This window comes from Pavona decussata, unplaced genomic scaffold (genome assembly GCF_977016875.1).
Source record: "Pavona decussata unplaced genomic scaffold, jaPavDecu1.1 SCAFFOLD_238, whole genome shotgun sequence".
In the NCBI taxonomy this organism is placed as follows: domain Eukaryota; kingdom Metazoa; phylum Cnidaria; class Anthozoa; order Scleractinia; family Agariciidae; genus Pavona; species Pavona decussata.
The window spans coordinates 1164889-1176768 of record NW_028145643.1 but is presented as its reverse complement, the minus strand read 5'-3'; the positions used below and the strand labels follow the sequence as shown (position 1 = coordinate 1176768).

Below are 11880 nucleotides of genomic sequence, written 5' to 3'. Positions count from 1 at the left end.
ATTTAGAACGTTGTCCAGTTTAGCAAAAGAAATACCTATTCATAAAACTGCTTATTTAAATAAAAGTTCTTGGGCTACGCATTGTCACAAAATTTGCTTGTTCGCCGTCTACACTGTGCTCTGCGTCTAAGGAGCAGGCGTTCTCAGTTGCTCTGTTGGATCGTAGTGAGTCATAGGTAGTACAAAGTTTTATTAAGATCACACTGGGGCTTACATTTGTTTCCACACCGAAAACGGACTTGTTTTTGACTTAAAAGTACACGAAATAAAACTTATTTCAGACTTAAGAGTAAAAGAAGAAGAAACTCAGAACAGTGTACGCCTCGAACCCGAGTCGCTTGCTTCATTTCTTCTGTCCATAAACACTACACCAGCGAGGGTTAAATTTAACTTATTTATATATAGTTGCCCATCACTATAAATGAAAGCTAACCGTTTTCAGGCCTGTTCTAAGTCCTGACCTCTGAAGAGCTATTGAACTCGAACATACTGATAATTTATTGAAGCCGCTACAGAGCGCGCAACAACCCTGACAAGCAAGTGTTTCCTTTATTCCGCTGGGTTTTTAAATGGTTACATATCCATACACCGTGAGCAGACAAGACAAAAGCCTAGTACATGGGCATTCCTTTACCGATCAAGCGATTTTTGGCGGGAAATTCTCGACGTCTTCGAAATCTGCCGCAAACCCATCGCGCGTGTAAAGGAAATCTCCACTCTTGAAATAAAGTAGCGTTAAATTGTTGAAAGTACAATCTCATTTCAAATTTCGTTGGAAAACATGGAAATAATATTTCTGTTTCGAACAAACAGGATTTGATTGGCCTATTTTCCCTTTCAAGAACTGTGCCTACTAATAGAGAAGTATTTTGCGCGGTTTATCACTATGCGGGAACAGCAGATCCTAGCAAGGGCTATGGAAATCCAAAAAGAAAATTGCAGGTAACCACGCATTTTTTAGAGATAACTAAGCAACAATCATTCTAAAAAGCAGCAAAATACAAAGCAATGTATGGCGCTTTTTTTCAAATTGAAGCTTTATTATCTCTGAAAAATGCATGGTTACCCCTAATTTCCTTTTTGGATACCAAAATCACTTGCTAAGTTCTACTTTCTCTGCATAGTTTTAAAGCAAGCAAAAATATCCCTGTATTAGTAGGCACCACCCATAGGAAACCCGACTATCTCGAGATGCGCAGAACGTATGCGCAGTAACAATAGAAGGCCACATTCTTAAATTTCTCGGGCACCGCCATGTTGGATTTCATGACGTAATACGATTGCTAAATTGTTTCAAACAAAAGAACTTCTGCTACAATAGCGGCAACCGCATGGCGATGTAAAATCCAAAATACGGCGCGCGGGAAGTTTAAAAGCAAAAATAGGCTATCGTCATATCTACTTTTTAGCACACTTGAATGTTATTTCTACTTTCCAAACTAGAATTTAAACATTATTTCCAACAATTTGACGTTAATCAGAGTCAGAATGGAGGTTCCCTTTAAAACAGTCTCCCTCTGAAATACATGTAGAACCCTTCCCTCCCCTACTAAATCATACTGTTGCTATTAAAGCATTCCCAAACACAGTATTTATACTATGTTTAAAGGTAATTACGACTTACAAAGGTAATTACGACTTCTTAATTCAAAGTTTTTATATCATTATTTTTATCTCCTTGCATCATGTTTCGTCCATCTGGCGATTCACGTGTGAAAGAAACCATTTCAATAAGCAATATTTGAGATCTTCTTTAACAATAAAAAAAATTACAATTGAAACATTTTCTTCTTTTATACGAGAAGGGCATCGTCAAGAAAATCTTCGTCATCGTCGAGACCGTCGAAAAGGTCTTCAAAACAATCTGAAAAAAGTTCAAAAAGGCGGGTATACATCGAGTCCTTTAATAATTCTTAAAGTTTATTAGACTTTTTTATTTTTATTTTTTTATTATTTTGTCGCACAAAGAAATTACAAACAAGACACAATAAAATAATTCAAATTAAGTCTATAAATGTTAACAAATTATAGTTTTGTAGTTTACTCATGCAACCAAGGATGCTATTCATAATTTTTCAGTTAGGATAAGAGAAGATAACTTTATTATATCTCATTCAGGATATCTCTAATAAAAAGCTATTTACAAAATTACCACAATCACGTGATAAGATATAAAAATATATATTAGTATAAGCTAAAAAGATCTAGTATGCTATAAAAAACAAGAAAGTGATATAATTATGTTATGAAATATGTTGGCGAAATGCCCTGGACCTTCTGAGCACATTTTAATTCATAAATATATTTTTTTATTTATTATCCTGGTGACAACTACCTCATTTTTTACTTACCTTTCTGGACCCAAGATTCTTCTTCATTTGATTCTTCAGCGGAGTTGTTTTTGTTTTTATTACAATCCACTTGTTCACTGATAGCCTTAACCTCTGTGGCCCCCCTGAATAAATAAATAAATAAATAAATAAATAAATAAATAAATAAATAAAAAAAAATTAATTAATAAATTCTGAGCATCTCAGAAAATGGGCAACCATGTCATCAACCAAAAATGCATAAACACCATAACTTATGAGGGGAAGATGACCCGGCAAAACATAAGGGCAACTCTTGCATTTGCTGGGATAATTTTAATTAACATATAATAAATATAAAGTCTATAAACTTTGTAATACCTCTGTTCCTCCATCCTTCCTTCTGCTTGGGTACACTGGGATGCCTTAAATGGAAGGATACTTTTTCAGTGATTGTGAAAGTAAAGCTGACAGTTGACAGGTACACAGGCTAAAAATAATCTTCCTTCCCGTCATCATCATCATCATCATCATCATCATCATTATCATTATCATCATCATCACCGTTCTTTATTAATTCCACAGAAACAAACGTCATTTGGTTACAAAAAATGAATACAAAATTATACATACATCACTAAAACTATAAATACCTAGATTTAGATTAGGTTACATTTTTCATTGGTTTCTTATCCGAAATTTCTAAGAGCTGTGTAACTGGTGTTAACCTGCTTATCAATGTTATGACCCCAACAGGCAAGTGAAACATGGTATGAAGGGCAGGCAGGGACTGCATATCAACAACTGTTTTCACAGTAACTGTTGCTTTAAAAGTCCCACTCTGAGCCTAAGGAGTCTGGAGGGTTCAGCTTAACCTGGTTTCTAGTCCGTATTGCTTCATAAGTTGCGTAAATAACTGGGAGGGTCTTTCTTCTATTTAAGCTATGTTCCATTGCAGGTTTAACCCCAAGAGTATGTCACCTGTACCCATTCATACACATGGGTGAGGTAACAACATGTGGAATAAAGGTTTTTATTTAAGGAAATAACAAGAAAATACACAGATCAACCCAGCCTTGAAACAATGGATAAGGGGGTATTAAGTTTCTGAAGAAAATGTGGCACTGCGTTGGAGGGGAGTGGAAAGGAATGTTTGGTTTTATCAACAGAGTTGATGAGGTACATGTAATTTAGCCTCCGTAAAGAGATTCGAGTGCCTGATGTTTTGACATTTGCCCTTCGCTCTATGTTCAAAACATCAGAGGCAAAAAAAATTACCTCACCAACTCTGTTGGTAAAACCAAACATTTGTAGGCTTGAACAACTCTGGCTTTTTGACCAAAAGTCTGACATGCTAACCCCTACATCACCACACCTCCACCAAGTCAGTCCTGTACTGAAGCCTATCAACTGAATTCTCCTTAAAGCTTTTTTTTCGTTTCTTTAATACACCCTCTTTTTAAAGTAAATACTTTTTTAAAATCCTTATAACTAAAGGTTTGGTTATACATAGACAAGTAAAGATAAACGATAAAAAGGAACAACGTTTCGGGGTCGTCATGATGCCATTATCAAGTTCGAAGTGATAGAAATAATTGAAGTCAATGTCAGAAATAGTTCACCAAAAAATTAGCATAATGTCTGAATATATAATGTCACGTAAATAGTTTAGCTTGAATTGAGTCCGATTGGACATTGAGAGATGGTGTTAACTCTCTAATTAGCAACATTTCGTAAACTAAGCAATCAAACTTATTCATGCACTTCTTAAGGACAGAAAAATTTCTGTCAAGGTCTTTAGGGACATTACGGTGTTCATTAAGAAGGTGCTTGCCAATGGAAGAAGATTGGTATTTATGCTCGACCACGCGCTGGTGTAAATGCCGAAGTGTAAACCCTACATAACTTGCATCACACAAGTCACATTGATATTTATAAACAACACAATTCTGATTTACAATAGATGGTTTTCTCTCCTTTATCTTTAGTTCTTGTTGGATTTTGTTACCAACAAAAATCGGTGGGATGACTGTGTCAATCTTCTGGCTAAGATCTTTGAGCTGTTTGTGTACCAGGTCAGCAGAAGCCTGATCTTTGAAAGGCAGGACTATTCGGACAGTTGGACTGTCTCTTGGGGCAGGTATTCGTTGAGTGCCTTCAGCCTTAGAGGCTACAAAACACCACCGTTAGGAGTTTTGTAAACTATTTACGTGACATTATATATCTAGACATTATGTTAATTTTTTGGTGAACTATTTCTGACATTGACTTCAATTATTTCTATCACTTTGAACTTGATAATGGCGTCATGACGACCGCGAAACGTTGTTCTTTTTTATCGTTTATCTTTACTTGTCTATGTACTTTTTTAAAATGTACTAATTATCACAGGCGGTGTGAGTGAGCCATCTCCTGTTTGCATTTTATAGTTTAATCATTGTTGTACAGCGCTTTAAGCAATTAGTGGACACAGCGCTTTATAAGTGATTTTATTATTATTATTATTATTATTATTATTATTATTATTTAATATTATATACATTTCTTACCAAAGCTTGGCTGCTGCTCATGTTCTGAGGGTCGGGTGGGTAGATCTGTAGAATGTTTCCAGGAGTTATGTTCAGGTAATACTTCCTGGGAGCTGGACTAAACACTGAAACCTGGAAATTAAAATATTGTGTTTGAGATGAAACATGCTGAATGAGTCAACATCAGCAACTATGAGAATTACTGCGTGCATGTTATATCTGAAACTTTCTTTTCACAACTGCTTTTTTTTAGGTGCCTTCATAACTGCACAGTTCACATGGTTATGCTCCCAGTTCCTTGAGTTTAAACATCATATTTGTCTTAAATTTGATATGGCCAGTTAATTTCTGAACTCATTATTCAATTTTTTTCGAAATTGATTTAACTATAAAAGTTAACGTTAAAAGAGAACGACGTTTCGACCGTCCGACGGTCATTTTCAAGTTCAAAATGAGAAGTAAAATATGTTTATATTGTTTAGATGTGAATATCTTAGAGCTTTTTAAGTCAGTATCTCATTGGTGTTTTCACAATTGTATATAAGCACATATTTTACTTCTCATTTTGAACTTGAAAATGACCGTCGGACGGTCGAAACGTCGTTCTCTTTTAACGTTAACTTTTATAGTTAAATCATTATTCAATTCAATCTAATATATAAAAACATTGTGTAACTGTGATCTGAATTCAAATTGATGTTGATGTTGTTTACATGACTGTAAAGCGCCTTGAACATAGGATAACAGCGCTATAGAAACAAAGTTATTATTATTATTATTATTATTAATTATTATTATTATTAATTACTATTATTATTAAATCCATCTCAGTTGACAGACAGTGTGAGCATCATCCGTCATCCATCATCCCATCATTCATTTCACTTGTCTGAGGGGAGCCGAGAATACCTTTCAACTATATCAACAACAGTCTTCCTTCCAAAGTCGTTCAACTACCTTTCTGGGTAAAATTATATTGTTCTTAATGCTTGTCACAAAATGACCAAAAAACGTCTGTGCAAAGCTCAGCCCATAATAGCTAAACAAACACACTTGATAGGCTAGTAATAAAATCCTATTCTTCAGGGTTTAATGGTACTGATAAGACACAAGCTCCATGAAACTCACATGTTTTAGTATCAGCCCAGCACCTGGAGCCAGCTCAGACTGGTAGTTTTCCAGCACTTTACGATGCAGTGTTCCATGGATCTCACCTTGGAAAATTAATTACTGATTAGTACATAAATGTTGTGGAATAAAATGACTTGACTTGACTTATTTCCATGACCCCAAGGGGGGAAATGGGCCAGGGTTGATGGGGTTAAAGGAGTACACTGGGGCTACCAGGTGTGCTTCATAAATGCTGGGAAATGCCCACCATGTCATAGGCTCTGCTGTTGGCCATTGCATGTCCTCCTCATAACCCTGGTAATGCCGTCCCACTGCAGCTGAGTGGCAACAGCATTAAAGGCGAGTATCCGGCGCCTTTATATCAAATAACGGGATATAGTGGCTAAGGGAAGGCTACTCTAACTTACAGAAAACCCTGGCCCTGGCCAATCCTCCCATCCCATAAAGAATTGTTGATTGCGGAAACTGGAACAAAATGACATACACAAATAATCAGTGGGACCTACTGGTTTTATAAGGCAGTGTATATGTACCTTAACAGGCAACTGCTCATTACAAGCATACTCGACAAGGGCCCATTCTTGACTGATTAGAGGTAGGAGCCCTACACAAGACACACCACCTAAAGTGTTAAGGGCAGCTACATTCCAAGAGAAATTGAGGACTATACCCTCTAATACAGTGGTATTTTTTGTGCAGTTTATCACTATGCAAGAAATACACAGCTCAATGTACAGAATTTTTTTTCCAGATCTATGCTTAATTATCCCTGAAAAATGCATGGTAATACCCCCAATAAAATTGGTTCTATTTGGATTTCAATAATCCTCACTACGATCTTCTTTTAATAACCTTCATAGTCATGAAGATCTCTGACCATCCAAGGTGTGCAGAACGTATGCACAAGTAGTAAAAGGAGGTACAGTCCTTAAGTCATTAACAGGTTTTGCAACTGTTAACGTTACATAGTTACATGACTGTGGTGGTCTCTCATTAGTCATTCTTTCATTTGTGGTTCAAATAGAAGAAGAGCAACCCTTCCAGGAGGGTTACCCTCCCTCCATGTAAACAGACCCTAAGAGTGTATTACAAATTGACAAAATGACCAGCTCCCAGTCGGCTTGATGGCTTTGTTGGTAGAGCACTGCACCAGTATTGTATGTAAATCATGGATTTGAATCCCTCTCAAGCATAAAATTTTCAACAGGCTTTCTGTACTGAGATGGCCTATCATCTATTCACATTTTTAGCACAGTCATTCCAGGCTATACATTTTCATGTCTGCACTTAAATGCCATTAATATTTTTACTGTATCTACCTCACATAATGAATTTGTACTGTGTACATTGTACAATAAAGATCTATTCACAGTACATTACACTGTAGATATTTTAGCTGGTGGACACAATACCTGTAGGATCCTTGAGTAACACACTGGCATCGGCTTCTGTCATCGAAAAAGCTTTAACAAGAGCACACAGGCAGGGAACTTTACCATGTTCAAGTCTTTGTTGAATTGCCTGAAGAAGAAGTCACTCTTTTTACCCAATTTATCAGACCTAGCCTACATACATGTAGCTGGCAAATTTTTCCAGGGTTTTGGTGGCCCCTGGCAGAGCTGCAAAACAAGCAGCAAAGCTGCTTGAAGAATGGGGATGAGGGAGGGAAAAACCACAAGATACACAGAACTTATATGCAGTATCAAATATAAGCACCAACACCTTAAGTAATTTAAGGTTCAGATTTACTTTCTTAGAAATGGGAGTTTTGTGTTGTTGTTTGTGCTTTAATCTCTTACTGTCAACTAAGTCTTGACTCAAACTGATTTGAACAATTGTTATTACAAGTTGTACATTGTACAACATTTACACTGTCAGTACATGTTTTGTACTGAGTGAAACATACCTCAGTATATGTTCTGATTATTGTATACCGCATTGATAAGGGTACGTCTGCAACAATAACGAAAATACATTTGAGACTTTGTGCATTGTATTGGAAACAACAAGCCTGGATGCATAATACTATTAATTTGTACCATCACTCAACATATCATTGATAATGGTTTAAATAAATGTGGATGTAGTCCAAGTTAAGAGTGGGATGCATGCTCTTAAAATTTGTAAAGTAAGCTGCGATGCAATCCTTACTTTTTAGGAAGTCCTGATACATGAAAGTCCAAGGGTCTCGATTGAAATCTTCGTCTTCTGAAGAGCTTGACTGGGAAACCTAAATGATAAAAATTAGTGATCATAAGTCACAACACATACTGTACGTGTGTATCTATTTACCGGTAAATTACCCATATTGTCATGCATCTGATATATGCATGTGCAATGTTTGCAGTAAAAATGAGAACAAGAACAAACATACTCACAGTCACTTTGCTCTGAACTGGAGATGGTTTTCTCGCTGTTGGCAGAGGAGATGCAAAGGATGGATCACTGCGGTTTTGGCCAGGACTCTGTAAACAAAACTAAGGCATTTCAGCTGACTGTATAATCATTCTTTATAAAAAAAACTAAGATAAGGTCCTGTACTCGTAACCTCGAGTCTCCATTTTCACTCTCATACTGGAGATACATGGATAAAATAGTTATTCAGCAATTATCTTTAAACACTGAAAGGAAAATTGGAAAATCAGCCTCCAGATTTTTAAATGTGCTAGTCAAGAAGTTTTATTTTATTATTATCATTAATTGCTGATAATGAACACTGTACAGGGCTGGCATAATAGACAAATGTTGCATTGAGCGTCTCGTCTGTAACATCAACATTTCTTCAGGAATAATTCAGCCATAAAAGGTGTTACAGATTACAGCCCTTAATGACAGCAGAACTCTGACTGTAAATCCCTGAACAAAGCCCAATTTGGTTCTTGGCTGACCAAAATGTTAAGAAATGGTGAATCTAAGGAGACACGAGCCTCTCCACAAGATCAGGCTATTGAGTGGATTATTCTGCACATTTTTAAATTTTATTAACACATTTTTTATATATACATGTAGAGCATCACAACAAGAATTTACACACAAAAGGAAAAAAATTAATCGCTTAAGTTCATGTAAAAAAGATAAGAAAACAGTGAGCTCATACAGATCATTCTTATACTTGGGTATTTATACTTATTTCATGTAATTTGGGCTATGTCAACATCCCAATTCCTCTTACTGGTTTTGTTACCTCTTCTAATAAAACCTCCAGGACATTATTCCAGACAAACTCAAGCACAGCTGTTATTACCCTTAACCCTATCTAGACCCATGTGGGAGGGGGTGCAGTTTCTACCTGCAGCAATTTTCAGTTTCAGTTTATTGATTTGCCTCACATACATGTATATACACACACAAATATGATATTAACAAAACATTAGCGGGCAAGGTACATGTAGCCCGAGGAAGCCAATAAGGCTCAGCCCAGTCAAAATGTTCCAGTAGCCGGTGATTTTGCTGCCTTCAACAGAATAATATCTGCCGCCTGCTTCACAACAAAAATTAATACTAAATGTAGGTTGCCTACTACTCAAGCCACAATGCCCACTACTTAAAACAGTTTTGACTGGGCTGAAGGATTACATGTATGTAATGGACAGTACATTGAAGCAACATTGAACCATAGTAACTTTTTTGATCATTTGTGTAAATGCTAATTAGACTTGTGTCATTGCCATAACTTCAATAGTCCCAAAGTTAAGAACCCCCCACCTGGGCCCCAGCGGACGGAAAACAACCCAGTCAAGTAAGGGTTAAGTAATTTGCCCCTTTTTTACGATGTTCTCAACCAAAAAGGTCCATGCATGCCAGAACAAATTTTCAATACAAACTACAAGCAACAAGCATAATAATATTTGTGGCTACCCATTAAATTTATTTGCATTTGACACACTAGTTACATTTGATGTGTGTGGTATGCAATGTTTGCTTTTCTCATTCATGGCTGCAAACTATGCATTTATCAGGTTAGCCAAGCATTGTTGTGTACGCTGAAGCACACCCTTAGCCTGCAATGCAGTTGTTTTTACAGGTACCTCCTGGTTTGGGGGAAGGAAGTAATACAAGTCTCCTATAAACAACAACGTGGGAGGCTAGCACATCCTTAGCCAGTCAACAAACAACTTATTAATTTTACTCACCAGTTTTGGAAGAAGCCCAGCAGGTCCAGGAAACTTTCTTGTTTTTGGAGTTTTGATGCTGGAAGGAGTTCTTGCCAGACTCCTATTCACAACAGGTGTAATAGCTTGGTTTCCCTGTGGTGTGCTCAGACCTGTTACAGAAATTTGCCTAGCAAATGTGGGGGTTTTAGGGGCTTTATGACCAATTAAATTTTCATTGAAAATGTTTGCACAGTGTCTTTCTTCTTGTTGATTGTACACAGCAGTATCTGCACTCCCTGTAGTTTTATGAAAATTCCTGGTTTGCATATTGATTGCTGGGGAAGCTGTGAAAGGTCTTTTCTGTTCCCACACTGGTGAAGTACCATTTATGTTTGCTGCTTTTGGATTGTGTCTAAGCTCCAAGGGTGAAAATTTGTATAATCCAGAAAGCTCTTTTCTTAGAAGTCTTGATGTGCTTGTAGAATCAGGTCTAATAGTGTTTGAAGAATCCACATTTTCGCTTAAATCACAGAGGTTTGAAGGTTTAAAATTGCACTGAGGTAATTCTTGCAGCTGTGGATTCAATGAGCTCCTAAAAAATGAAGAATTATCTGTGATCTTGACTGTTGGCATGGTAGATGAATGCAGCAAATTCCCTCCATTTTCACAAATTGATTGTTTTGGTGATGAATTGCATGAATTGTCAATTGCTAATCTTTTAGCCACAGGCATATTTAATCCCCTGGCTGTTGAAGTCGTGCTGTTTTTTGGCCAGTTTAAAGAGGAGCTTCTCTGCAGTTGTTCTGTGCAAGTTCTTTTCTGGTCACAAGCTCTGTTCATGTTGTTGATGGATTCAAATGGTTGCCTCACATAATGGCCATCAAGCCTTTCCACTTCCTTTGACCTCAAAAGCTGTGTTTTTGAACTCGAGTTGTTTTCATTTGATCCTGAAGTCTTAGAATTATCTAAACTTCCAACCCCACATGCTGCCAGTAAGCAATCCTTGGAAAGATTCAAAACAACATAAATAAAAATTTACAATTAATTTATTTATATTAAAAGGGATTTGCTGAAGCAAAGACATGCAAAAATCACAGAGAGATTTAGGGCTCGAGTCAAGATGACTCCGAAACGTCGAGCCCTAAATCTCTCTATAATTTTTGCATTGATTTATATATTTCATATTTAGCTTTTTTCAATCTAATATTAAAAGGTTTTATTCTTAAAGCCCTCAAAAATACTACTTTTTTTAATATACAATATGCAAAGTTAATCTACTGGCTGTTGATGTTGTGACCACGGAAAGAATTGGTTATCGCTTATCGCAAACTGTAGCGGTGGATTCAAACGGTATCAAACCTTGTATCAATTTATACAAGAACAATCCTTTGTACTATTAAATTTGTAATTGTATGGATACACAATAGATATGAAAGATACAAAAAGATTTGAGCCTTACCTCGTCATCGAGATCCAACTCGTCTTCACCGATTGAAAACAAAGATGACATTTATATAATTTAAGCTACAGTACCCCAAGTTTCTTCAAGCAGTACCGACACGACTTGCTGATCAAAGCTGGTGTTTTAGTTACATTCAGCAGCGTTTTCAGCTACTTCAGTGTCTTACTCAACCAAGAAGAAAACAAAGTTGCCTTAGCTTTCACATTTTTGTCGGAAAGGACCGAACAAAGGGAAAAAAGGAAAAGAAATCTATAAACACTGACGGATGACGGCCATTTTGTCGTTCGAAAACAGCCGCCAAACTTCGCGCATGACGTTTTGACCATGATCGCTGACTCAGGGCGTTATCATTTACA

General features: G+C 36.7%; 1 protein-coding gene and 1 long non-coding RNA gene across 3 annotated transcripts; both read right to left on the bottom strand.

Annotated features, from left to right (window-relative positions):
• Positions 1-530: 530 nt before the first annotated feature.
• Positions 531-1351, bottom strand: LOC146457660 (uncharacterized). Its single transcript, XR_014858410.1, has 2 exons — positions 1230-1351; positions 531-834 (listed from the first exon to the last, which is right to left on the bottom strand). It is a non-coding gene; the product is annotated as an uncharacterized LOC146457660 (long non-coding RNA).
• A 278-nt stretch (positions 1352-1629) lies between these two features.
• LOC146457659 (uncharacterized) lies at positions 1630-11816 on the bottom strand. 2 transcript variants are annotated; one of them, XM_085091604.1, is made up of 11 exons: positions 11522-11816; positions 10102-11064; positions 8347-8445; positions 8120-8198; positions 7875-7921; positions 7381-7489; positions 5966-6051; positions 4859-4969; positions 2691-2734; positions 2352-2455; positions 1630-1864 (listed from the first exon to the last, which is right to left on the bottom strand). In XM_085091604.1, the coding sequence occupies exons 1-11, from the start codon at positions 11570-11572 to the stop codon at positions 1794-1796; spliced, it is 1764 nt and encodes a 587-aa protein (XP_084947730.1). In that variant the 5' UTR covers positions 11573-11816; the 3' UTR covers positions 1630-1793. The 2 variants fall into 2 exon arrangements, with proteins under 2 accessions (XP_084947730.1, XP_084947731.1); XM_085091605.1 differs by having other exon boundaries at positions 8347-8433.
• Between the last annotated feature and the right edge of the window lie 64 nt (positions 11817-11880).

Bases quoted from the DNA above. Each gene is read 5' to 3' on its own strand.
- LOC146457659 (XM_085091604.1), bottom strand. From the start codon at position 11,572: ATGTCATCTTTGTTTTCAATCGGTGAAGACGAGTTGGATCTCGATGAC. The intron at 2,735-4,858 runs GTAAGAAATGTA...CTTCCATTTAAG, and splicing joins TGAGCAGCAGCCAAGCTTTG to GCATCCCAGTGTACCCAAGC. The intron at 1,865-2,351 runs GTAAGTAAAAAA...AACTTTTTTCAG, and splicing joins AGAATCTTGGGTCCAGAAAG to ATTGTTTTGAAGACCTTTTC.